General features: G+C 56.8%; 1 protein-coding gene and 1 long non-coding RNA gene across 4 annotated transcripts; both read right to left on the bottom strand.

Moving 5' to 3' along the window:
• LOC133349298 (uncharacterized) lies at positions 1–1,757 on the bottom strand. Of its 3 annotated transcripts, none has more exons than XR_009755931.1 (6): positions 1,494–1,757; positions 1,409–1,459; positions 1,103–1,255; positions 847–1,033; positions 455–794; positions 1–130 (listed from the first exon to the last, which is right to left on the bottom strand). It is a non-coding gene; the product is annotated as an uncharacterized LOC133349298 (long non-coding RNA). The 3 variants fall into 3 exon arrangements; XR_009755933.1 differs by having other exon boundaries at positions 881–1,033; XR_009755932.1 differs by lacking the exon at positions 1,409–1,459.
• Positions 1,758–2,567: 810 nt separating this feature from the next.
• On the bottom strand, positions 2,568–27,876 carry LOC133349084 (inositol polyphosphate 5-phosphatase K-like). The gene is made up of 13 exons (XM_061562231.1): positions 27,746–27,876; positions 19,644–19,764; positions 13,089–13,196; positions 12,389–12,497; positions 11,106–11,222; positions 10,402–10,667; positions 9,572–9,683; positions 8,992–9,101; positions 7,859–8,087; positions 5,288–5,428; positions 4,702–4,785; positions 4,316–4,417; positions 2,568–3,354 (listed from the first exon to the last, which is right to left on the bottom strand). Exons 2-13 carry the CDS (start codon positions 19,748–19,750, stop codon positions 3,271–3,273), a joined length of 1,569 nt encoding a protein of 522 aa, XP_061418215.1. The 5' UTR covers positions 19,751–19,764; positions 27,746–27,876; the 3' UTR covers positions 2,568–3,270.
• Positions 27,877–27,975: the final 99 nt, after the last annotated feature.

The raw sequence follows: 27,975 nt of genomic DNA, 5'->3' as shown, positions 1-27,975 counted from the left end.
GCACACACACCTACACAGACACACACACCTACACAGCACACACACCTACACAGCACACACACCTACACAGCACACACACCTACACAGCACACACACCTACACAGCACACACACCTACACAACACACACACCTACACAAGCACACACCACCTACACAACACACACACCTACACAGCACACACACCTACACAGCACACACACCTACACAGCACACACACCCTACACAGCACACACACCTACACAACACACACCCTACACAGCACACAACCTACACAGCACACACACCTACACAGACACACACACTACACAGCACACCACACCTACACAGCACACACACCTACACAGCACACACACCTACACAAGCACACACACCTACACAGCACACACACCTACACAGCACACACACCTACACAGCACACACACCTACACAGCACACACACTACACAGCACCACACCTACACAGCACACACACCTACACAACACACACACCTACACAGCACACACACCTACACAACACACACACCTACACAGCACACACACCTACACAGCACACACACCTACACAGCACACACACCTACACAGCACACACACCTACACAACACACACACCTACACAGCACACACACCTACACAGCACACACACCTACACAGCACACACACCTACACAGCACACACACCTACACAACACACACACCTACACAGCACACACACCTACACAACACACACACCTACACAGCACACACACCTACACAACACACACACCTACACAGCACACACACCTACACAGCACACACACCTACACAAGCACACACACCTACACAACACACACACCTACAAAGCACACACACCTACACAACACACACACCTACACAGCACACACACCTACACAACACACACACCTACACAGCACACACACCTACACAGCACACACACCTACACAGCACACACACCTACACAACACACACACCTACACAACACACACACCTACAAAGCACACACACCTACACAACACACACACCTACACAGCACACACACCTACAACAGCACACACACCTACACAGCACACACACCTACACAGCACACACCCCTACACAACCACCACACCTACACAACACACACACCTACAAAGCACACACACCTACACAACACACACACCTACACAACACACACACCTACAAAGCACACACACCTACACAACACACACACCTACACAGCACACACACCTACACAACACACACACCTACACAGCACACACACCTACACAGACACAACACCTACAAGCACACACACCTACACAACACACACACCTACACAACACACACACCTACACCAACACACACACCTACACAACACAACACCTACAAAGCACACACACCTACACAACACACACACCTACACAGCAACACACACCTACACAACACACACACCTACAAAGCACACACACCTACACAACACACACACCTACAAAGCCACACACCCTACACAACACACACACCTACACAGCACACACACCTACACAACACACACACCTACACAGCACACACACCTACACAACACACACACCTACAAAGCACACACACCTACACAACACACACACCTACAAAGCACACACACCTACACAACACACACACCTACACAGCACACACACCTACACAACACACACACCTACAAAGCACACACACCTGCACAACACACACACCTACAAAGCACACACACCTACACAACACACACACCTACACAGCACACACACCTACACAGCACACACAACCTACACAGCACACACACCTACACAGCACACACACCTACACAGCACACAACCTACACAGCACACACACCTACACAGCACACACACCTACACAGCACACACACCTACACAGCACACACACCTACACAGCACACACACCTACACAGCACACACACCTACACAGCACACACACCTACACAGCACACACACCTACAAAGCACACACACCTACACAGCACACACACCTACACAGCACACACACCTACACAGCACACACACCTACACAGCACACACACCTACACAGCACACACACCTACACAGCACACACACCTACACAGCACACACACCTACACAGCACACACACCTACACAGCACACACACCTACACAGCACACACACCTACACAGCACACACACCTACACAGCACACACACCTACACAGCACACACACCTACACAGCACACACACCTACACAGCACACACACCTACACAGCACACACACCTACACAGCACACACACCTACACAGCACACACACCTACACAGCACACACACCTACACAGCACACACACCTACACAGCACACACACCTACACAGCACACACACCTACACAGCACACACACCTACACAGCACACACACCTACACAGCACACACACCTACACAGCACACACACCTACACAGCACACACACCTACACAGCACACACACCTACACAGCACACACACCTACACAGCACACACACCTACACAGCACACACACCTACACAGCACACACACCTACACAGCACACACACCTACACAGCACACACACCTACACAGCACACACACCTACACAGCACACACACCTACACAGCACACACACCTACACAGCACACACACCTACACAGCACACACACCTACACAGCACACACACCTACACAGCACACACACCTACACAGCACACACACCTACACAGCACACACACCTACACAGCACACACACAGCACACCACAACACACATCACACAGCACACACATCACACACACAGCACACACAGCACACACACAGCACACACAGCACACACACAGCACACACAGCACACACACAGCACACACACAGCACACACAGCACACACACAACACATCACACACACACAGCACACACACAGCACATTACACACACACACATCACACACACACAGCACATTACACAGCACACACACACACAGCACATTACACACACAGCACACACACACAGCACACACACACAGCACATTACACACACAGCACCGCACGCAAAGCCCCCCCCCTCCCCCAATATGGATCTAAAGTGCAGCTGCGTAGCAACCGCAGCGAAGTTCAACCGCGGGTTCCAATCAAGCACGTGGGATGGTCGCTCACGAGGCGGGGCGATGAGGGGAGGGAGGTGCGGGCCTGTGATGCGGAGGAGACCGGTAGATTCACCATCGATCCCCATACTTCACCGACGATGACCGTTCCCCCCACCTCGTCATCTCCCGCCCCTTCGTCAGTGGAGCCGTTAACGAGGAGCGCCATCAGAAGTCGTTCCCCCAAGAGGAGCGGTCCTCAGTGGGGGTGCGGGGGGGACTGTCGGGGGGGGAGAAGGGAGCAGTGGAGACCTGTGGGGGGTTAGAAGGGAGAGTTAATATTTACTAATGTTCGTTATGCCACAGAGCTGTGTCGCTCTCTTGCAGAAGTGACCTGGCGATCACAAATGATAGCGCAACCAAGTGGCTTATCACGTGCAAACTTAGAGCAGCCAGATACTCTGAAATGCACGTTAATTCTAAATGTGCAGGGAAAACCCGGAGAACCCGGAGAAAAGTCCACGCAACCACGGGGAGAGAGACACGCAAACTCTAAATATACAGCAGCAGCAGGCGTCAGGGTCGGGATCAAATTCATGACCTCCTGTATACCAGGCGAAGTAGTTAATATCTCTCCATCGTGGCACCCTGAGTGAAAGAGGGAATGGAGAATGAGATTGAGTGAAACACCCCATTCAGAGAGTGATTGCTAGATGATGATAATCGCATAGTGAACAAGTGAATGACTGACCAGAGTGAATGAGTGTGATTGAGAGAACACCGGTGAATGAGAGAGTAAATTAGAATGTTATGTTGGGTAAATGTTATGTTGGGTAAACAGGACGAATCATCAGCACAAGACTAATAGAACATCAGCTAAATATTTAATTCTCCCAAATACAGCTGTCAGCAGTAGCAGAGCACGCGTGCCAACAAGGACAATCGATTGATTTTGATGTTGAAGTTCTGTGCAAAACTAGCTACTACTGGCCAAGACTAATTAGAGAATCTATCGAAATGGAAAGAAATAAAATAACTTTAACCGTTAAATAACAAGGGGGGATTTGAAAGAGTGGGTGCTAATAATTTTCATTAATCACACAATTATCGCTGCTCGGGTGGCCCCGGCCTTCGCGTCATCACTCGAACAAGAGGCCAGAAACTGTTAAACTGGAAGAAAATTCAAGTTTTCGGAAAATCTTTAGGCGACCGGGACGAACTTTCCGAAACCACGAGGACCATGCGAGCCCAGTGTCCAGTGTGCGCTACGCACCGTGAAGGGGCGGCTGATTCCCACAATGCCGTGCTTGCGGCTGTAGAACGCGAGCACATGCTCGCCACCATCGCGTGGAATCAGCTCCGAGTCGAAGCGAACCTGAAGCAACGCAGACAGCCACCGTGACGCAGTCACAGTGACTCAGTGTGACACACAGTGACACACAGACAGCCACCGTGACTCACTGTGACACACGGCGACACACAGACAGCCACCGTGACACACGGCGACACACAGTGACACGCGCTCCACGGGGGAGGAGGGAGCTCGCCTGCGTCTCCATCAGCTCTGGGGGGAGGGGGGCGGGGAGGGGGGGGGCGGGGAGGGGGGGGCGGGGAGGGGGGGGCGGGGAGGGGGGCGGGCGGGGAGGGGGGGGCTCTCACCAGCCGGTCATCGCAGAGGCTCCAGAGTTCCTCGTCGCGGGCCCACACGTACGACACGTAGTCCTTGGGGTGACGCCAGCCGACCTGCACGCACGCGTCAACGCGCGCGTCATGGGGAGTGATAGTGGAGCGGTTAACGCGTCGTGGGTCTCCCCCTCCTAGGTCGACTCGGCCTCAAACGAGTACCCAGTCATGTGTGTAAACATCGCCACGAGGGAGACAAAGGCGGCCGGGTTTGTTGTTTGTCACCCACCCCCTCGTGTGCCGTGCCAGCTGACATAGGTGCTCACTCAGCAGCCTGTAAGACTACACGGGGGCCTTTTCGTGTGTGTCAGTCGTTGTTATTTACTGCAAGGCCCGCGGGCCGCTCCCCACACACCGACATACAAACACGAGCACACGTTAACATGTGTGTTACACGTGTGTTACATGTGTAACACACGTGAACATGTGTTACACAGCGGGCCCCTGACGTGTGGCTTACAACAATACACAAATGTGAAAACGCCCATTAAAAGGCAATGTGGCGGCACTCACACCGATGTCTTATCGGCGAAAGCGTGGGTGCGTGCGTGCGTGCGCGTACAGCATAGAGCCCGATCCAGTCCCAGGGGTTTGTGGGAAAGCCCGGCTGCACATGGAGCGAGAGCTTGGCATCCCGCGCTGCGCTCCACTCCCCGATCGCCTCCACGCTCACCGGGGCCTCGGCGTCCACCTCTCCCTCCAGCTGCACCGCACAGCAGCCACCGCACGTGGTTACGGCAACCGTCGCAGCAGTGTCCTCTGCCGGCCCCACGGTGCGGGTTGCACGGCCACGCTAGCACTGTGGCTTGTCTTCAATGTGTCTCTCTGTGTCTCTCTAAGTCTCTCTGTGTCTCTATAAGTCTCTCTGTGTCTATGTGTCTGTGTGTGTCTATGTGTGTCTGTGTGTCTCCGTGCATCTCGATGGGTTTACTATACGGTCCATAGTTTGGGTTGGATGGCCACGATCGCACTACTGTGGCTTGTGTCTTTAATATTCCATTCACGAAGGAGATTTGTGCATTGGCCTGCTGATGATGTTCTGATGCTAATACTACTAAGCGTGTGTACACGGGACAGCCTCCGCGAGTCTCATGGCTCTGTTTGCAGCAGGGTCCTGCCAGGTGTTTGCAGTAGGGGGCGATGAGGGTGATGCCAGAACACGATGGCCTACACTTACAAATTACGTTATTTGTGAACTTATAAAGTGCATTGAGCGTTGTCTCGGGTTTAAAAGGAAGTTAGCGCTTTATATTTGACCAGTAGGGAGACAAAGGCAGCCGCGGCGTGGTGCTGGCCACCAACCCCCTCGTGTGCCGTGCCAGTCTTCATAGGTGCTCGCAAACAGCACTTGCCGCAAGTTTGTTAAGGCTACACGGGGGATCTTTGGCGGCCCCACCTCCTCGTGGTTCACTGTATGGTCCATAGTTTGTATTTCACGGTCTTTGGTGCGTGGCCCAGCGACTCGTTGATACTGGGTCGTTTCACTTAACGAGTGTGAACTGCAGATGCTGAGGACAGGCACCTGCAAACACTGCGGTTCTTCACATGTGGTGTTACATTTGACGTTTTATTACTTTATTTGAAAATCATAATTTGCACTTCTCACAGAGAAAAGTCGTTCAATAGTGGAGAATGTTGGGGCTCAAATGTACCTCGAACAAAGGCGGTGGTCACTGCGTCGCGTGCTTTCAGACGCGCTTTTGCGACCATCTGGAGCGCTCTTCGATTCGATATTAAGAAGCCACTGGAGCTTTGCACTTTTAAATCTAATTTTAAAACGCATTTATTTAGAGCTGCTTTTTGTGCTTCGTTTGTTGTCCTTCCCCCGCACCTCCGATTGGCACAGTTGGCTATGTACGGTGCGAAAGAAGTTCAACATACACACATTCAACTCGGAAGGCATCTCGCTCGCGAAGCGAGACACGCGTCGCCCAGCGAGTCGGTTAAGCGACGCTGTACCCCTGTACTCTACCAGCGAGACACGTGCCCCCCAGCGAGTCGGTTAAGCGACGCTGTACCCCTGTACCCTACCAGCGAGACACGCGCCCCCCAGCGAGTCTGTTAAGCGACGCTGTACCCCTGTACCCTACCAGCGAGACACGCGCCGCCCAGCGAGTCGGTTAAGCGACGCTGTACCCCCGTACCCTACCAGCGAGACACTCGCCCCCCAGCGAGTCTGTTAAGCGACGCTGTACCCCTGTACCCTACCAGCGAGACACGCGCCCCTCCAGCGAGTCGGTTAAGCGAAGCTGTACCCCTGTACCCTACCAGCGAGACACGCGCCGCCCAGCGAGTCGGTTAAGCGACGCTGTACCCCTGTACCCTACCAGCGAGACACGCGCCCCCCAGCGAGTCTGTTAAGCGACGCTGTACCCCCGTACCCTACCAGCGAGACACTCGCCCCCCAGCGAGTCTGTTAAGCGACGCTGTACCCCTGTACCCTACCAGCGAGACACGCGCCCCTCCAGCGAGTCGGTTAAGCGACGCTGTACCCCTGTACCCTACCAGCGAGACACGCGCCGCCCAGCGAGTCGGTTAAGCACGCTGTACCCCTGTACCCTACCAGCGAGACACGCGCCCCCCAGCGAGTCTGTTAAGCGACGCTGTACCCCTGTACCCTACCAGCGAGACACGCGCCCCTCCAGCGAGTCGGTTAAGCGACGCTGTACCCCTGTACCCTACCAGCGAGACACGTGCCCCCCAGCGAGTCTGTTAAGCGACGCTGTACCCCTGTACCCTACCAGCGAGACACGTGCCCCCCAGCGAGTCTGTTAAGCGACGCTGTACCCCTGTACCCTACCAGCGAGACACGCGCCCCCCAGCGAGTCTGTTAAGCGACGCTGTACCCCTGTACCCTACCAGCGAGACACGCGCCCCCCAGCGAGTCGGTTAAGCGACGCTGTACCCCTGTACCCTACCAGCGAGACACGTGCCCCCCAGCGAGTCGGTTAAGCGACGCTGTACCCCTGTACCCTACCAGCGAGACACGTGCCCCCCAGCGAGTCGGTTAAGCGGCGCTGTACCCCTGTACCCTACCAGCGAGACACGTGCCCCCCAGCGAGTCGGTTAAGCGACGCTGTACCCCTGTACCCTACCAGCGAGACACGCGGCAGCTGGTGCGCGACTCCGTCACCTGGATCAGGAACTCGGCGGCGACGGGTTTGTGGTCGCTGACGTTGCAGTCCATGTGACTCGTGTAGGAGAGCAGCTTCACTCGGGCCGAGGGGGCGGCCGCGCCGTCGCCCCGGTCCTCAACGGCGCCCGCCCCCCTCCCCTCGCCCTCTGGCCCCGGGGCGTTGCGGGAGTCACCCCTGACCCGCCACAGCACGCGGTCGGTCCACGCGGGTTTGCGCTGCTTGCCGCTGCCGATTGCGCGCAAAAAAAAACGAAATTAGAGCGAAAAGGCAAAGGCGCAGCCCTCCAACTGCGTGCTCGTGCCGCTGCTGGCGGAAGGGGCCTCTGAAAGAGGGAGCTCCGATGAGGCCCACGATGGCCAGAAGTAACCCGCACACGAGCTCACCGCGCGAGATCGACTAACCATGACGTGCTCCTTTATATGGCTGCTACTGGGTGGACAAGAGGCCATGGTGGGCGGGGGATTATATCAACTCGCCCCCCATTGTTTAACATGCCGCATCAGGATATGGAGTCCGGATTGCAAGTCTCGTGGCGCTCAACTACTACACCAGGGTGGCAGCAGCCCCGTTTTAAAAACAACGATACGTGTTCCACTGACGCCAAGTGGTTAGTTACGCACCAATGGCCTAGACGTGACCCCAGCTTTAACACCGAGGGCAGGGCCGTCCATAGGGGCGGTGAGAGGCCCGGGGAAAATCTCACCGTGCTGGTCTCCCCCCCCAACTTCTTCACACTAAACCGGAAGTATTCCATCTGACACTGTGACGTCGAAGCGCGGGGCCCCCCAAATCGCGGGGCCCCCCAAATCGCGGGGCCTGGGGAGGTCGTCCCGATTCACCGTACCCTTGGGATGCCGCCGAGGTCGTGATGGGTATGATATGCCCCCTGTACCGTTCCCGTTCTGCCGTGATGTACATCGATGCCTACTTTATTGAGGGCGACATTGTCACGTAACAAACAGATCGACCGACCGATCGATTGACCTAGGGGGATGAGAATGGCCAGTCGTGGTGTTCCCCGGGCGTCATCTGACAAGGCACAAAAAGCTTTGTCAGGGAGGGAGGGGGGTGGATCTGCGAGCCCCACGGGACACGGACTGCTGCCCTGCAACACGCGGCTCGGCCCCACCTGGTGTCGTAGGTGTTGGTCCCCTGGTCGAACTTGTACGTGGGGGGGAAGGAGAGCGGCCCCTCTTGAAAGTCGCGCAAGAACGCCTCGTTAGCCTTGGATATGTTCAGCTGCAAAGGGGAGAGCATATATATATATATACACATTAATTAAATTGACGATTCGTTATGACGTTTGTTGTAAATTTACAATTTATTTTCGATTTACGTCTCCTTTGCTTCATCATTACGTTGTATTTTTGTGTTTTTTTATTCTACATTGCGTATTTTTTTGGTGAGTCTGTTTGCCTGGCTGCCGCGTCTTGTAGCCTCACCACTCGTCGTTTGCAAGCCGAGCCGTGTCGTTCAATCTGCTGTTTGTTCCGTCACACTTTCGACTGTAAGCTCCTGCTGCCCCTCCCTCACCCCTCCCCACTTCACATGTCGTGGTGTATTTGGTGATGTTGGTGACGGTTGTGTTGACGATGGTGGTGTGACGAGAGGGATATTGGTCATGTGGTTGATGGCAGTGGCGATGGTGGCGTGATGAGGGGGATATTGTCGATGTGGTTGATGGCGATGATGTTCAGGAGGCCACGCGCCTCGTCCTTGCCCCACAGGAGGTGGAGGCGGCCGTTGTCGATGGAGTCGCGCGTGAAGCGAAGGCCGTGGTCGGCGATGCGGAAGTTGAGGTCGCCCAGGCAGAGCACGACGCTGTGGAGGCGTGACACGGAGACGCCCACTCGCCGATTGGCACGGGTGGCTACGTACGGTACGAAAGAGGTTAAACGTTCCCACCAACACTGAGGTGGCTGCCAAGGTGAAAGACAAGAGGCTGACAGCCGGGCCGACGATCGCGCCTCCTGGCTTAGCGCACCCCAAGGACAACAAACTTAACAGAAAGAGCAGTTCAACCACCGTTACTCATCCTCCCAAGATTCACTCCCCGTCTCCCGGAGCTCTCCACCGATATCAAAAACTTGACGCCACACGGCGACTCGTTACTATCCCTCGCTACGACGTCGCCGTCGCCATCGCCCATGCCGCTCCGCAAGTGCTGGCACGCCTCCTGTTGTACGTTCACTGCTGGGTGAGGGCTGTCCCCAAGCCGCGCGGATCGTGGGGGCTATTCGACCATACTTCGCCTACTCTAGTTGCCACTGATATCAGCTGTAACCAGCAATCGAACGTGCAGCAGAGGGTTCATATATGCAGCACCCTCACGACTGCCATGAAGACAAGGATCCCCCATACAGCTTAAACAGGGCCGAGTTCTGTTAGCGAGTAACAGCTATGAAAGCCGAGTCGATGTCGGGGAGGCCCAGGACCGATTCAGACGATCGTGGCCGTGAGCGGGAATCGAACTCGAGTCGCCGGGTTCCTAGCGCGGTGCGCCAACTGCAACCCCACCGACCGGCGTGCGCATCCTCACTCGTGCTCCAGTATCGCGAGGCCGGCCCCGTTCCCGTCTCGGCCAGCCGCGTCCCTGCCGCCGCCGTCCCCGCCGCTCCCGTTGGCGTCGTTCTCCACCGGCGTCATCGCCGGTGCCACCGCGGGGTAGCGCTGCTCGTCCAAGATCCGCTCCAGAGCATCGAGGCGCTGCAGGTGGCCGCCCTCGTGCGGCGGGAGGTGGCAGTTGACGAAGCAGAAGGAGAGGCCGCAGAGCGACACGCGCACGCTCACGCCGCCCTTGTTGCCCTGGACGCAGGCCGGGACCACGCGGAACGCATCACTCGCACGGCATGGAATGGAGCAGGTCACTCTTCCCACTCAGAACGGATCATTTTCCTCCTCCGGAACGGATTACTCACTGCAACTAGAACAGATCACTCTTCCCAACCCGAAAAGATTAACGTCCCTGCTAAAACTTTCCATATGATAGGCGACTCCGTCGTGATTGTGGCCAGCTCGCTTCTGAAAGGAGCTATATAGCTCAGTGGGCCTTACCGGGTAAAATAAAAATAGTCTTAATAGTTGTAGTTTAATGTGACGGAGAGGTGGTGTGAGATGAGACAGGAGGTAGGGGGGACGGCGCCAAGACTATGTTGTCGTTGTGTCTGTGTGTTTGCAGGTATGTGAAACTTCTTTCGCACCATACGTAGCCAACCGTGCTAATTGGAGGAGCGGGGTACGCACCCAGTAGCCCCCGAGGCCCGTACGCGTGTACGCCGTGTGTACATCCCTCACGAGCGGCAGCAGGGAGCTCTGCACGAACACGAGCAGCAGCAGTCCCTGCAGACGCACCGACTCGCGCTGCACGCACGTACACACGCACACAAAGACAACGATCCCCCGTGTAGCCTTTGTACGTATGTTGACCTTCTTTCGCACCGTACATAGCCAACCACGCAAATCGGAGGTGCCGAGAAAGAACAAACTAAACACAAATAGCAGTTCTAAAGAAATTAGTTTTCAATTTTGATTTTAAAATGAATCGCTCCAGTGGCTTCCTAATATCGGAAAGAAGACCGTTCCAGACGGCCGCAGAAACGCATCTGAAAACGCTCGCGATGCAGTGACCACCATCTGGCTAGTGAAAATCCGCTGTGATGAGCGGAGTTTGCGTGATGGTTTATGCTCCTTGACAAGAAACAGACTGTTGGGGGAAGCATCGTTAGCAAGCAATATGAAGGCCGACATGGCACACGAGGGTTAGTGTGGCGGGTACCACGCCCGGCCACCTTTTGTCTGCCCAGTGCCGATGTTTACACACCGCAGCAGGTAATCATTTGAGGCCGAGTCAACCGAGGGGAAGCCATGCACTGCTTCAGATAATCGCCACCGTTATTGGCCATGAGCGGGAATTCAACTTGGCCAGCTGGACAGCCGGGTTCGCAACACAAGACGCTGACCCGGAATGCGCCCCGTCTCGTCGGCTCTCGGATGCTCAGCAAGAGTTGAGTCTGGAGAGTGCCGGGAGGGCCTCCCTGTGCGCGTCCTGGGGCCCAGCCCGCACGAACCCACGCAGGGGCCCTACCCGCCTGGGGGCCCTACCCGCCTGGGGGCCCTACTCGCCTGGGGGCCCTACCCGCTTGGGGGCCCTACCCACTTGGGGGCCCTACCCGCTTGGGGGCCCTACCCACTTGGGGGCCCTACCCGCTTGGGGGCCCTACCCGCTTGGGGGCCCTACCCGCTTGGGGGCCCTACCCGCTTGGGGGCCCTACCCGCTTGGGGGCCCTACCCACTTGGGGGCCCTACCCGCTTGGGGGCCCTACCCGCTTGGGGGCCCTACCCGCTTGGGGGCCCTACCCGCTTGGGGGCCCTACCCGCTTGGGGACCCTACCCGCTTGGGGGCCCTACCCACATGGGGGCCCTACCCGCCTGGGGGCCCTACCCACTTGGGGGCCCTACCCGCTTGGGGGCCCTACCCGTCTGGGGGCCCTACCCGCCTGGGGGCCCTACCCGCCTGGGGGCCCTACCCGCACGTATCCGCGCGGAGCCAGCAAGTCCATCAGGAAGCAGCTCCAGGGGTCATCGACGAGAGAGTCCCGAAGAAACAAGTCCACACGTGCACTCAGCTCCTGCAGCCTGCAAACACAAACCAACAAAGACCCCCCCCCCCGTATAGCCTTGGACACTGTTGTTGGGGCAAGTGCTGTTACAGAGCTCCTATGAAGGCAGGCATGGCACGTGATGGGGGGTGGGTGGCCAACACCACGCCCGGCTGCCTTTGTCTCCCCGGTGCTGATGATTTACACACCGTGCCAGGTACTCATTTAAGGCTGAGTCAACCTAGGAGAGGCCCGGAAACAGTTCAAATATTCAACGCTGTAATTGGTCGTTAGCGGAATTCATAACGCCGTGCGCTAACCGCTACACTACCGCTCCCCGCGCACACACGCACAGCCATTTTATCGCCCACACATAACGGCATTCATGTCAGAACTCAAAACACATCTCTCTACGCTTGTATAGAACAACTAACTCACAGCCACAACTTGATTTACATTTTTTTTTAAAGGTGGCACATTTGTGCAAGGCACCACACGTTGACATACTGGAGATCAGTAAAACCTACTGGACATCTGTAAAAAAAGAGCGCCACGGCTCATCGGATTCCTCCAATCTAAATAAAGATTGTGATTCAGTAGTGGTGTGGCGGGTGGGGGGGTGGCTCACCCTATGATGTAGAGATGTGGTGGGGGGCCCTCCTGGTCCAGGGCGAGCAGAGCGTCTGCCTCTTCGGGGGGCTCAGCCGTTCCCACGTTCCATGTGATCACGCGCAGTCTGCGAGTCACGCGGCGACACGCATCGCGGATTTAACGGGAAAATCGCAGAACCCGGGCATCGTGAGACTCGCCATCGTCGCCGCCGCCATCGTTTCTGTATTCTCCCCATTACAAGACGCGGCAGAAAGTAAGATGCACCCCGTCTCCCCCCCCCCCCCCCCCCCAAACTTGTGGATCTTGAAATAAAAAACACCCCATTTGTATCCAAGAATACAAGGGTAGATGCATGCATGTTGAACTTCTTTTGCACCGTACAGACCACTGTGCTAATCGGAGGTGCAAATGTAGTGACATTAGACAGACTGTGAGAACGATGGTAGCCGGTAGGATTACACCGCCAACATTGCGTCACCTCTCCATTTACGTGCGCTGAAGAAGGGCCATCGCTTCTCATAACAAGATTCCTTTCAAGGCCACAGTCGTATTGATGAATGTGCTGAGGACCTTGTTGCTCGTTGGGGGGGTTAGGGGGGTGGGGGGGGGGCGTGATGTCAACCCGGCGCACGAACCCGGCGCGACGACGCTGCGGGATGCGGGTGACGTCATCACGCGGATGCGTGCGGTGACGTCACCACCTGCGCACTTGCCTGCCTGTCCACGCGCCAGCCAGCCAAACGCTTTTTCTATAATATATTTCATCTGCAGTAATAATCACGTATATATATATTTTTTTCTTCATATAAGACGAGGATGTTGTGCTTGTGCACCACTGCCAACGCAGCAGCATCACAAACACAATTTGTTGCATTTCATTGACCAATGCAAAGATTTTTCATGAAAGTAAATTGCAAATCATGAATTCATAATTTTCCATGAAGATTTAATTTTAGATACCTTTAATACTATGCTGTATAACCAAAACTTTATTCAAATTTAGCTTGCAATCATTTCCCCCCCCCCCCGACACGTTAAGGGAGGTGCGCCACCACTGATGGGAATTCTGGAAATGCTGGAACCAGGGGCCACAGACTGAGTGATTTCGCATCACTCCTGGAATTCAACAAAATAAATGCAGGAATTATGTAGCTCTCAGCACAGGGAACCAGGCATCAATGGGAATCAAACAACACAGATAACGAGGACCTTGGGACTTTTACAACTGCCGGAAATGGAATCGGGTATTCCCAGGTATCGAGAGACTTAGCAGAATTCCGTTGTTCGAGGATTCGACTTATTCACGGGATTCCTGGTACCAGGAATTAAGAGGTGTTCTCACAATTTTGGGATTCGCGGCACCAAGAATCATGTTACAGCAATACGGATCAGATATATCACCAAATTAATTTAACCTCGAACCATAGAATTCATGCCTCCAGGAATCAGGGATTCCAAGAAAATCAGGAAGCATACGATTCATGGCACTTGGGATCAGGAATTTAAACATTTGACAAAAGCAGGCACGAAAAAATGTCAGTAAAAAGGAATAAGGATTTCCTAGATATCATGGGAAACTCGGAACTACAGAGCCACGAAACGTGTGACTTTAACAGCCAAGAACTCAGGGGAATTCACACCAGCCTGACGAAGCAACCCACTAGCCACCAGGGGACACCTTGTAACGTCACAACGAAACGAATGAGAGAACGGACGATCCGTTCGCCCAACCAACTCACGGCACCTCATCTGCACCTCCGGCTCTCCCCGTAACGACCGCATGGCCCTGACCAGCTCGTCGAGCGCCCAAGTGGCAGCAGCTTCTTCTCCTCCCACCACCTCAGCCTCCTCCTCTTCGTCCCCATCGCAATAATCATCGGCGTCGTCGTCGCGCTCCCCGTCTCCGCCGCGGGCGAAGCGCCCGCCCCCCTCGCGGCACAGCGCCAGCGAGGAGTTCCACGAGCGCAGGACGCTCGCGCCCAACGCGGCGTCCCCGCCAAGCGGCCCGCCGGGCCACGGCGGCGCTGGCGAGTAGGCGCAGGACGAGGAGGCCGAGCTCGGGGCCCGGCTGCGGCGGCCGCAGGGGGTGCCGACCGCCGAAGACGCCGCGGTGGACGCCCCCCGCCCCCTCCGGCGCAGCACGAGGCTCACGCCCTGGACCGCCTGCTCCAGCCGGTCGAGTTTCGTCGACAGCGACTGCAGGCTCTGAGCGCGGTTCATGGTTGTGGTCGTCGTCGCCGCGGTCGTTGAGGAAGAAGCGTGGACGGATGGGAGGGCGGACGGACGGGCGTGGAGGTACGGCTTTGGGCAGAGTGCCGTGATCGTGCTGAAGTTGGTCAGGATCTTACCAGATGCAGCTCGAGTGATCGGGTTATATTGATGGATGAGCAGGAGCGGAGTAAATCTTGCTGAATACGTAAATATTGCCGGATGAATTTACAGCTGGATTGGTTATAACTGCAATGGACTGATACAGGACGGTCCTGGAGTGATTAAGATATCTCTGATCTTTCCAGATGAAGCTGAAGTGAGGAACGTCTTTGAAAACCGAGTTGTAGCAATTGCGATCTTCTGGATCAAGCTGGCACGATTGAGACCTTGCTAAGATCACGATGGCGTAATTGAGAGCCTGCTGGAGCGACCAGGAGTGTTCACAGTCAGACTGCGTGGGTGGGAGCGCTCACGGTCGTGCTTGATTGAGATCTTGGTAGATATCACCAGATTGTGCTGCAGAAAGTGGGATCTTGCTTAAGTTCGATGGAGAAATGCGGACCTTTCACGATCAAATTGCAGTCATCAGGATTATCAGTGAACCCTGCTGGATCATTCTGGAGTTGTCAGAATCTTTCCGGACCGTGGAGCATTGGTGGTTTTGCCGGAACGAGTCCTGGTATTACCAGGATGGTGTAGGACCTCGCTCTGAGTGACCACGAGTGATCAAGACGTTTCTAGATCTTGCTGAAAAGAACTGCAGCTCTGGATCTAGTTGAACTGATGCGGGTCTCTGGACCGACGATACCAATATGAATACGGCCGTTAAATCCAAAGCCGAACAACGATTAAGGATCGGGACGCTGCGAGGAGACGAGAGATACGGGGCGGGAGGGGGACAATCTTCAAGAAATACACACAGAGACAAAGCGAGATGACTGGAGATATGGGAGAGGTAGGATAGACTCAACAACACACAACCTACGCCTCGCAAGCGAGCCAAGTTATAAGTGGCACCGAGACAACGTCGCTCCCCGGTCACCCGCACAGCCTCCCCACACCATGAGGATTCCACCAGCCGCACCCCTCCCTCCCTCCCTTTGCCCACCCATCACACAGGGGGTTCAATGTGATTTTTCGGGCAGACCGAGTCACGGGGTCTGGTTTGGCGGGGGTGTGCGGGGTCTGCGGATGGGGCAAGCTATTCAATCGTGACCTTAATCCTGATCAGCGCCACGTGGGAGTCACCTGTATGGGATTAGTGAGGACCCAGGCGGAGGGGGGGGGGGACTTGTGTAGGCAATGAAGAGGGGAGGGGGCTCAAGCGATTGGGCGTTGAAGCGGGAGGAGAGGAGATCAAGCTGGCATGAGGAGAGGAGACAATGCTTCTTCTATGCCGTCTGTAAGAAGCACCTTGTTCATTATAGTCTGGGCCCCATCACAGAAATGTGGAGTTTGGAAATTTCACAGTAGTTCAGAGACAGGTATAGTCTGTGAGGATTGGGTGAAAGTGCTAAATTGTTTCACGCTATCCGCCAGTCGGCACTGCGGTCAGAGGCTTGACTCTGAATTGGAAGGTCGCAGGTTCCAATCCCGGTTTGGGAATCGATTAAATCCATCATCATCATCATGCCTCCATGGTCGATAACATGACAACCATTTAGTGGGAAGCCAACAGCAGTTGTCGAATGGATGTACTCGGCTCCTCACAAACAAACAACTTGTAAAAGACCAAACGTAGAAGATTCTAAAGGTCCACCCTAAACCGCACTCACTGCACACACCACAGCAGTAGATGCCAATACCTGACGCACAAATGGAAACATAAAAACTCTCAAGTAGCAGTGTGCGACTGCGGTCATCCAGAACAGACCCTACAATGTATAACGACGCGATGCCCGATCCACAAATACAAAAGAGACATCACAGCGATACACTCCGAAACATCCTGATGCGGTTATCTGGCTTGGCCACCTGAATGTGAAATTGTAGTTGTTGCTCTGCATCAGCCATACGAAAGACGAATACGACTTGGCTCCTCCAGATAAATGTGGAATTTCAGCTGTGGGCTCTATTCAGGCTGCCAACAACGGAGATGAGCACTGCCCGTGAGACTATTAAACTGTACTCACTGTGAGCCATTGTGTGCTTTCCATGTAGAGATCACCAATGTGATATCCCTGTGCGGCAGTTCCCTCCCCACCCACCAATGTCCACCCAGCGATATAAATGGGTACACCAGTTAGTCAATCAGTAGGTTGCGTGTGGTGGGGTAAAATGTGGGTACTCCCAACTATTAGACATCTGATCAGCATGGGACAGTCTGCCAAAATACCCTCCCTCTAGCGGAGGCCCCTTTCGCGAGCAGTGGCATGAGCAAGACATTGCGGGGATGCGTCGTTACATTGTTAGCTTAGGTCAGTACAGAGGTGAAAGGTTTATGTTCAAAGCTTAAGATCAAGCAATAAAGTTAAGCATTCGGCAGTGGGAGACGATAAAGGCGACGATGATAAGATTGTCAGTGTGTAATTATTCACCCGGCCATTCAAAGCATCACCTGATTCGGTGTCACGATTCCATTTACCATTACATTAGCTGGGCGGTGGTGGCAATACACGCGGCTGCCTGTAACCCAGCAATGAGGGTTGATGGATCACACACAGATGTTGTGACACTCCCTTCCCGTGGGCTTCGAGGAGGTGCTGTACTCTGGCTCGCCAGAAGGTGGCACAGCAATTTGTAGACTAATCTCCATCCGTTTCTATCTGCACAGGGGGAGAGTATTGGCCCCCTCGCTGCGCGGGGGTTTTACAACACTTGTGCAATCCTCCAACCCTCGCCGCCCCTACAGTGCTGGATTAGAGGCCAAGTATGTATGCATTTTGAACTTATTTCGCACCGTACGGACGTAGCAACCACCGCACGGTAAGAGGATGACCTCTGAACACTTCACATAAAGTAATACTCATTATTCCTGGAGTCGAGTTGGAATGTTTTACAATGAAACTCCCAGCTCACTATTAACCATGGCTAGCCAGAGAGCCGGGCATTGTAGCCGCACAGCATGCACCCGATGTGTAGTAGAGAGACCACAGGGCAGCATGCCCTAGTTGGAACAGCAGGCTGCCAACCTGCGGGGGAGTCACCCCTGACAATATTGTCCACCGTCATCATCGTTCACTACTTCATATATCTCCTCGCAAGTATAAAACAAGTCCCGAGGTACAGACGGAATGAAGAAGCAGATTTGAACAGAGCCTCTGCGAGTGGGCAGCAGCAGACACGAATTTAAATCACAAATAGTTTTCAAGACAGCCAATAACATCGTTGTGGAAAAACTAGTTCACTCAATTGTCATAGCCAGAAAGCACCATACATCGAAGTGCAAACACAGCCCATTAGGCAGAGCTCGGCTAATGATTTGCATTGACAAGGCAATGCTTTTATCAGTGTGGGCTGGTGAACGGAGGAGGGCCCAGGACCGGTTCATACATCACTCGCCTGTGTACACGAGTGTGTCAGTCTGTGTGTCACTCCATGCAACTCTGTGGGTGTTTCACTCCGTGAGAATGTCCGTGAGTGTGTCACTTCATGAGCGGCAGTGCGTGAGTGTATCGCTCTGTTAGTATGTCAGTCTATGAGTAGGTCAGTCAGTGAGGATGGCAGTCCATGTGTCCGACTACGAGTATGGCCACCCGTGCCAGTCCGCAAGTGTCACTCTCAGCATGTGTCACTGTGTGTCATGGCAAGAGATCTCTTAGTTTGCAGTGGCGCAGTGGCTCGGCATACAAGCTCGCCACATGACTCTGGGGGCTGCGACTATTACGTCACAATAAGATTAACATTCCATGAGCCAGTAATCAGGGCAGTGTGGACGCATGAGGACACAAACCCTGTGAAATGCAATTCAGGAATTAAAAGGTTCTCATTAACAGTATTTTCCACAGCAATCTATAAGGATTTATGTTTGTACACGCTAATTTGCCTTGTGTAAGCTGGCCTTGGTGAATCCATTGTTGGATGAAGGCTGTCCCTTGCCGTGCTGGTCGCGGGAGTGTTGTGTGATCGTGCGGCTTGGTGACCGGTTGAGATATCAGTCGCCAGTGTGTCAGTCTGCAGGCCCATGGGTGTGTCAGTCCGTGAGTGTGTTAGTCCGTGTCAGTCCACGAGTGTGTCACTGTGTGTTAGGCCATGAGTGTCAGTGCCTTAGTGTCACTACAAGATTGCGTCACCTTACGTGTACATCCGTCCGTATGTCAGTCCATTAGTGCGTCACGTTGTGGACTTGTTCCCTGCACACGTCAATCCGCGAGTCAGAGGCCGGTATGTCCTGTCGTGCCGACAGCCCCACGCATCTCACCTGAGTGCCCGTCGTCTCTTGTTCGCCTCGGCCAAGCCAAGGCCCCTCACCCCAGCCTCCAGCTCTCCCACCTGCGCTTTCCCTGCATCTGCCCTGGGCTCCTCCATGACTCCAGGTCCCCCTTAGCAGAGGGCAGGGACAGCCATTCAGTGTTACAGGCTGCGGCGGGGCTACATTACAACAACAGCGTGATGCATACACAGTCCCTCGCTGTACTCCGGGCTTCACTGCAGCCGGATACATTGACTCAAGGTTGCACTGTACTGTGCTCCCACGTCTACGCTCCCCGCCCTCACCGACCCGCAGTGACCAGCGTGGTGAAGTATGGTCGAATAACCACCCACGACCCCCGTAGCGGCATTCGGAGGGCCTCATCCAGCAGTGGGTTGGCTAAACACGACGGCAAGACGCGCGCTCGTGAACGTGGCCTCCGCAGTTCAGCGAATAACGTCGGACAAGCGCGCACTGTGTCCACATCCAATCAAGACTCGTCGTGTGATCGCACACCGGAGTAAACTCACTCACAACGATGATGGAAATATTTTGTCAGATTCTGCAGCTATAACAGTGTAGGGGTGTCAGGGGAAGGATTCCCACCAATAGATGGGTTAGTGGGAGGGGTGATCGAAGAGATATAAGGAGAGAACGGGCGGGAAGAAGGGGCCTTTGGCGGGAACGAGATTGGGACGGCTGGGGGACAGGTGTGGAGAGAAGGAAAAGAATAAAGGACGAGACCCCTGCAATCTGGTGTCGGCTCCTACTTTACATCTGGTGGCAGCGGTGGGATCTCATGGCTACAAAGAAAAATCCCCGCGGGAAAGAGCCAAGGGAGGAGGAAGCAGGGGCCGGGGATCCTTCCCATCCCGGGCAACAAGGGGGCCTGCTATCAGAAGCAGCAGCAGGGGGCCCGGATCGCCTGGAGGACACCATGGAGGACCGCATGGCCCGCGTGGAGAGGGCACTCCAGGAGCTCCTACAGAGGCTCCCTATGGGGGACCCGCCAGCACCGGGACCCCCACCCCCACGCGTACTACGGGAGGAGAGGCCACGGGACCCGGAGGCCGACCAGCCGGCCGGGCAACCAACCTCGTCACGCCAGCCGCCACCGGTCCCGCCAAAACCCCCAGGGCTAACCACCCAACAGGGAGAGCAGGTGGCCGGACGGCCGCGTCGGCTGGGGCCCGTCGACAAGTTCGTGGCTGAGGAAGAAGACTGGGAGGAGTTTGTCCGCCGATTCGAGGCTGCCTTCCACGCTCTCGAGTGGACAGACGAAGAGGCACTACGAGCGCTGCCATCCGTTCTGGGCAAGGAAGCACTCGCCTCTTACACCTCCCTTCCCTCGCACAGCAAGACCACGCTACAGGCGGCCTACGAGGCTTTGGGGGAGATCTATTGCCCGGCGGAAGGGGCCTTTAAACGGTTCCAGGATCGCCAGCGAGGGGCTAAAGAATCCCCTTTATCCTACAGGGGTGCACTGCTCGTGTTGGCGAGGAGAGCTTTCCCTCGCCTGGCTGAAGAAGCGCTCGAGGATCTCGTGGTCGAGCACCTCATCGCCTACGCTTGCCGCGCCGGCGTTGTAATGCCCGTGGTGACGCCGGGGGAACGCACCTCGCTGTGGGCTGCCCGGACCATCCAAGCCCACGAGCAGGTCATGGGCCGGGCGCCACCCGTGGGCCCGGTAGCTGGCGCGGCGGGGGGGAACAGCCGAGCCGTTGCCGGGGCACTACTGGGTCCAGCGACACCAACCGCCGAACCTGCACCGTCGCCACAGGCTGCCTGTGGAGCAGCTGGGGACGGACCCCCGACGTCTGAGACGGAGCCATCGCTACGGGAGGTGTACGCGGCGATCCGGGGACTGGCGGAGCAGAGGGACCAGGGGCGCGACCAACCGCCGCGTCGCTGGCAGCCGCCTCTACAACATCGCGCCGAGCCCCCCCGACGGAACGCCCCGTGGGTCTGCCACCGTTGTGGTCGAGAGGGGCATGTGGCGAGGGGGTGCCGCACAGAGCCGGAGGCCGCCAACGTTACCTGGAACCCGCCGGGGCCGAACGCCGACAGGATCCAGGCGAGTGACGCCGTCCCGCCCGGCCTCTCGGTCGGGCCGAGCAATTATAATTCCGACGCCGCGAACTTACCGGGAGTCTCCTCGGGGTGGGCGCCGTCGGTGTCGTTCCCCGGTCCCCATTGTCCGGGTCGGGGGAAGGGAATCGCGCCGGGGATAGCGCCGGGGCCTGGGATGGCGTCGCGACCAGGGGTGGCGTCGCGACCCGGAGTGGCGTCGCGAACGGACGTGACGTTGCATCCGGGAGTGACGTCGCGGCCAGGAGTGGTGTCGCGGATCACGTCGGGGATCGCGCCGAGGCCGGAGACCGCGTCGGGAGTCGCGCCGGGGCCGGAGACCGCGTCGGGAGTCGCGCCGGGGCCGGAAGGGACGTCGCGGGCGGACGTGACGTCGCGGGCGGAGGTGACGTCGCGGGCGGAGGTGACGTCGCGGGCGGAGGTGACGTCGCGGGCGGGCGTGGTTTCACCGGCGGGCGTGACGTCGCGGGCGGGCGTGACGTCCCGGGCGGGCGTGACGTCGCGGGCGGGCGTGACGTCGCGGGCGGGCGTGACGTCCCGGGCGGGCGTGACGTCGCGGGCGGGCGTGACGTCGCGGGCGAGCGTGACGTCGCCGGCGGGCGTGACGTCACCAATTGCCTGCGACGCCGGCGAGTTGCCAGGGGCAACGGCCCGGGGGCGGAGGCAGCCCACAAGATTGACAGTGCGCCCTGAAGCAGTTCCACGGGCCGCCTCACCACCGCTTTGCGGCAGATTGAGACGGAACCAGGGGGACCACGCCCCCGTGACAAAGGGAAGGGAGGGGAGAAGGGAGGGGCTCACGGGAAGGCCCACCCCCCAGTCCCCACTGCCCCCTACAATGGGGGGGGCCCCCCACACCACAAGGGGGGCCCATCCTACGTCACCAAAGGGGGGCAATTTGCACCACACAGAGAGCCCAGCCCGCAACCCAGGGGTAAGCCCACACTATGTAACAAGGGCGCGTTCACCCTGCTGCGACGCACTCCAAAGGGAGGAACCCCATCTTCAGTCCATTCACATCCATCCCCCATCATTTCACCATGCACCACAGGATAACGAGACGCCGCCTGGTCAGTGGCCGGACTCAGCCACACAATGGAGGAAGCTGGCAAGGCGGGTGGTAGCGGCCACGTCAGGAACCTCGGTCCTGGTCGGTGAAATCGCGGGAGTGTCGGCACGTATCTTGGTTGATACGGGGGCATCAGCCACGATCATCTCGAGCACCATGCACGAGATGCTGCCGGATAAAATCCGACCTTTAGTCCCCGTCAAGACAACGTTCATTGCAGCAAATGGAGGCAGCATGGGCTTCCTGGGCCAGGTTGAAGCCCCGATACAGATTGGGCAGCTTTCGGTAGCAGGACCCATCCTTGTCTCCGCAACATTGCCCGTACCCTGCCTGTTGGGGACGGACTTTCTGAGGCGGATGCCAATGAAAATCGATCTGGCCAATGGGCGGGTGGAAGTCCAGGGAACGCATCTCCATTTCCTAAAGGCGGAGGGAGCCAGCCGGGGAGTACCCTACGTGCAGGCTCTGGTCAGTAAGTCTGTCTCCATTCCCCCGGCAGCCCAGATGCTGATTCCGCTGCAATATCGGTCTCCCCTCGTGACAGCCCGACCAGACTCACCCATCCTGGTGTCTCCGGCATCAGCTACCATGGATCGCCATGCGCTGGTGGGGGCCGAAACTATTGTACAGAGGAACCAGCATCTGTTCATTCAGGTGCTGAACATCTCCGATAGAACAGCGACGGTGCAGGAGGGAACAGTTCTGGCCCACGTTAGTCCCTTGTCACTAGGAGCCCCAGGGACAAAGCCCGAGCTTGTAGGCAGCATCAGCCAGTCCGAGGACAGAGGGGCCGAATCGTGGATGGACCAGCTGGCGGGGCCTGAGCCGGGATTGCCGCCCGACCAGAAACAGCAGCTGCACTCATTATTGCATGAGTTCTCGGACGTGTTCAGCCGGGGACCGTTCGACCTAGGGCGCACAAATCTGTCGCAGCACCACATTAACACGGGAGATGCCGCACCCCTGCGCCAAAACACATATAGAATGAGCCCAATGGAAAAAGGGCACATTCAACAAGCGGTGCAGGAGATGCTGCGGGCCGACATAATTTCTCCATCCTCGAGTCCCTGGGGGGCACCGGTGGTCCTAGTCAAGAAGTCAGATGGGTCACTGAGATTCTGTGTGGACTTCCGACGCCTCAATGCCGTCACGCTGGCCGACGCATATCCCCTACCACGTATTGACGACTCATTGGATGCACTGGCGGGAGCAAAATTTTTCAGTACGCTGGATTTATTGTCCGGGTTCTGGCAGGTCCCACTAGACGTGGACTCCCGGCCTAAAACAGCGTTCCGGACACCACAGGGCCTGTTCGAGTTCAACTGCCTGCCTATGGGCCTCCAGACTGCGCCGGCGACGTTCCAACGCATAATGGAGTTGGCCTTAGCAGGCCTCCAATGGGAAACGTGCCTCATCTACCTGGATGACGTCATTGTCTTCAGCCGATCATTCGAGGAACACATTGACCGATTACGTCAGGTATTCCTGCGGTTCCGGAACGCGAACTTGAAGCTCAAGCCGTCGAAGTGCCACCTTATGCAGTCGTCGGTACGCTACTTGGGCCACGTCGTCAGTGAGTCTGGAGTGGCTACAGACCCGGAAAAGACGGCCTGCGTGAGGGCCTGGGCTGTTCCCACAACGGTTCCAGAGGTACGCCGGTTTGTGGGTTTCGTTTCTTATTACCGCCGGTTCGTACCCAACTTCGCAACCATTGCCAAGCCCTTGCACGTGTTGACGGCGAAGAACCAGAGGTTTTATTGGGGCCCTCTGGAGGAAGAGGCATTCCAGCAGCTGCGCTCACGTCTGACAGATGCACCACCATTGGCTTTTCCGGATTTTGGCCTCCCCTTTATCCTGGACACGGACGCCAGCGATGTGGGCATCGGCAGTGTTTTGTCGCAAGTCCAGCAGGGTCGCGAGGTGGTTATCGCCTATGGTAGTCGCGTGCTTTCATCAGCGGAGCAGCGCTACTGCGTCACACGTAGGGAACTCCTGGCAGTCGTTCACTTCGTGCAGCAATTTCGACCCTACCTGTATGGTCGCAAATTTACGGTCCGCACTGACCACGCGGCCTTGCAGTATTCGCTCCGCATCGACCAGCCTTCGGGCCAGCTGGCCAGATGGATAGAGCGCCTGCAGGAGTACAGGTACCAAGTAGTGCATCGCAAAGGGACCAGACATGCCAACGCAGACGCATTGTCCCGACTGGCGCCCCAGGGCCCTTGTGCATGCACCACAGGCGGGGCACGCTGCAAGGAGGCGAGGCCGGAGGGGACAGTCATCGCTCCCGTACGCACGGCGGAGGACGCACAGGGTGAGGTCCAGCTGACCGACCACGACCTGGGGCTGACCTTGGACGATTGGCGACGGCTACAGCTGGAGGAAGCCCCACTGCGAACGCTACGCGCCTCAGCAGAGGCAGGGGGGGAGGAGTACATCGTATGGGAGGACCTCCTCATGCGATGGGACCCGACAGGGCGCCGACGATGCCTGGTAGTTCCGGAGTCGCTGCGTCAACAATTGGTTATGGACGTACACGGCCGCCAGCTGCTGCACCTGGCGGGGCGGAAGACACTGTACACATTACAGAGTCGGTACTTTTGGCCAGGTATGACCGCTGATGTGCATCGATGGGTCGCTACCTGCGTCGAATGTGCGCGGCGAAAGCCGCCACCCCGGGTAAGCCGGGCGCCCCTACAGCCCATCACGGTGACCAGGGTCAACGAATTGGTTGCATTGGACATCCTGGGACCACTGCCGGTCACGCCACGGGGAAATAAATACCTGTTGGTCGGAGTCGAGTACTGCACGAGGTGGCCGATGGCGTGGGCCCTCCCGGACCAAACGGCACAGACCATCGCCGATGCCTTCGTGGGAGGCTATGTCCTTGATAAGGGGGCACCGGAGCGGTTGCTCACGGATCAGGGCAGGAATTTCTCCTCACAGCTATTGAAGGACGTCTGCTCTATCCTGGGCACTAAAAAGGTCCGAACATCTCCGTATCATCCCCAGACCGATGGGATGGTAGAGCGGCTTAACCGCACCATAGCGGCCATGCTGTCCCAAGTGGTGGACGAAAACCATTCCGACTGGGACCTCCACATTCCATCTGTCTTAGCGGCGTACAGGGTGGCCCCACACGCGGCGACGGGGTTCTCGCCGTTTTTCCTGATGTACGGACGGGATCCCGTTCCGCCTATTGAGGTGCAGTTGACGGACATTCCCGCAAGAGCCGACGCATGGCCGAAGGCACTAAAGACCTCCCTCATTTATTTGAGAGAGGCCCGCCAAGCAGCCGAGGCCGCATCGGCCACGAGCCAAGAGAGTAATGTACGGATACGGGAGAGGACAGTGACAGCCAAGCCCTTCAAAGTCGGGGACCAGGCATGGCTACACTGTCCTCAGGTGCCGGTTGGCCTCTCACCAAAGCTGCACCGACCCTGGAAAGGGCCGGTCGAGGTCATTAAAGCACTCCGACCGCAGTGCGTCCAGGTCCAACTGGGTAAGCGACGATGGTTTGTACACCCCACCCGCCTTAAGCCATACATCTCTCCACCGTCATCTTCACCAACATCACCACCAACATCACTGCCAACATCATCATCATCCCTACCCAGGCCAAGGTCGCCGACCACCACGCACCGACCGGCAGGGGGTTCGGTGCCCTGTGTTCCCTTGTCACCTACAGCACCCCATGTGAGGCCTGACGGAGCGGCGGCACGAGCGGGGGCCGGAGAGACAGCGGCGCCGGGCAAGGCGACACCAGCACCACCGAACCAGGGACCGCGACGAGAGGGCCTTCGAAGGAGGGGGCCGCCACGGTCATCTGCTGCCTGTGGATGTCCGGGCTGTTACGGGATGCTGGCTGGAGACCTGGGCAGGCCGCGCAATTGATTTCGTTGTGTTATGTTGCATTGTATGGTTGTGGGGGGGGTAAGGGCTGTCGTCACTGTCAGTGGGGGGAGGCATGGGGAGATTTAAATGGTCCATGGGGGAGGCAGAACCGAGGACGGTTATTTTTTTCTCCGGGGGGGGGGGTGATGTAGGGGTGTCAGGGGAAGGATTCCCACCAATAGATGGGTTAGTGGGAGGGGTGATCGAAGAGATATAAGGAGAGAACGGGCGGGAAGAAGGGGCCTTTGGCGGGAACGAGATTGGGACGGCTGGGGGACAGGTGTGGAGAGAAGGAAAAGAATAAAGGACGAGACCCCTGCAATCTGGTGTCGGCTCCTACTTTACAACAGCATGCACGTCGGTATTATACAGTATTGTAGGCTTAATTATAAACGGTGCATTATTCTTAATCAATCGCCGATGCTTTATAATCGGGGGATGCAACCGATCTCCTCAGATAGGTGACCGCCGTGCATATCAGGTGCTACAGGCTGCTGCGCAGCTCGTACGTGCTGGGCAGCAGCAGCAGAGGGCTGCTGCCCCACGGCAACGCCTTCCTCGCCGCCCGCAGTGACCCGCGTGGGGAAGTATGGTCAAGTCGCCCGCTCCGCGCGCCAAGGCGGCGCGAGGCCCGAGCAGTGGCCTGCCGACGCGGGCTGCGCGTGTCACACTCAGCACAGCATCGCGGTCAGCACCGGGTCCATTGTAGCGGTGTGATTCGCAATGATTTGCTTTCACAATACAACAAATGTTTAAGTTGCAAGTCTGACAATGCTACGGCTTTCATTGTATGTACAGTACTACAGTATTTATAACGGACCCAGGGTCTGATTACAGAGATCGACGCGAAGGCGTCTCCCCGATCTAAGCAGCGTAGAGCGGCGCCGTGCACCTGCTGGCTTCCATGAGCCGACGTGGAAACTCCACACTCCCATGGCCGGGGCCAGTGAGGTGTACAAAGTCACGTGTCATACCCGCCGCGCCGATCAGTCAACACGCACACAGTAGAACTGCGTCACAACGTCTAAGATAACCCGATGTGTTCACGCTGATGTGTTACCGCTGCTGTTGTCGCTATTGTCATCGGTGCTGAGCCGCAGAGGTCAATGTTCGTCGTCGTCGCCGTTGTTTTAGGGGAACCGCGCAACGCAAAGCCGCGATCACGCAGCTACCGACCTTTGACCCGGAAGACGACGAATCCCGGTGATGACGTCGCGGGTGGAGCGAGGGGCGGCCATGTTGGTTAGGGGACTGAGGGGCAGGGACGTCACGTGCCTGTTCGTCATTGCC

Source organism: Lethenteron reissneri, chromosome 29, assembly GCF_015708825.2.
Source record: "Lethenteron reissneri isolate LAM-NWPU_2019-01 chromosome 29, ASM1570882v1, whole genome shotgun sequence".
NCBI classification, from domain to species: domain Eukaryota; kingdom Metazoa; phylum Chordata; class Hyperoartia; order Petromyzontiformes; family Petromyzontidae; genus Lethenteron; species Lethenteron reissneri.
The sequence above is the reverse complement of the archived record's forward strand: the minus strand, read 5'-3'. Positions and strand labels throughout refer to the sequence as shown.

What these genes read in the sequence shown, in the direction of transcription:
- LOC133349084 (XM_061562231.1), bottom strand. Translation starts at nt 19,750, where the DNA reads ATGGAGGAGCCCAGGGCAGATGCAGGGAAAGCGCAGGTGGGAGAGCTG. An exon ending in CTCCGCGCGGATACGTGCGG is followed by an intron (nt 11,223 to 12,388) that starts GTAGGGCCCCCA and finishes ACGTGCGTGCAG; the next exon opens with CGCGAGTCGGTGCGTCTGCA. An exon ending in TCCTGTGGGGCAAGGACGAG is followed by an intron (nt 9,102 to 9,571) that starts GCGCGTGGCCTC and finishes TCCCCTTTGCAG; the next exon opens with CTGAACATATCCAAGGCTAA.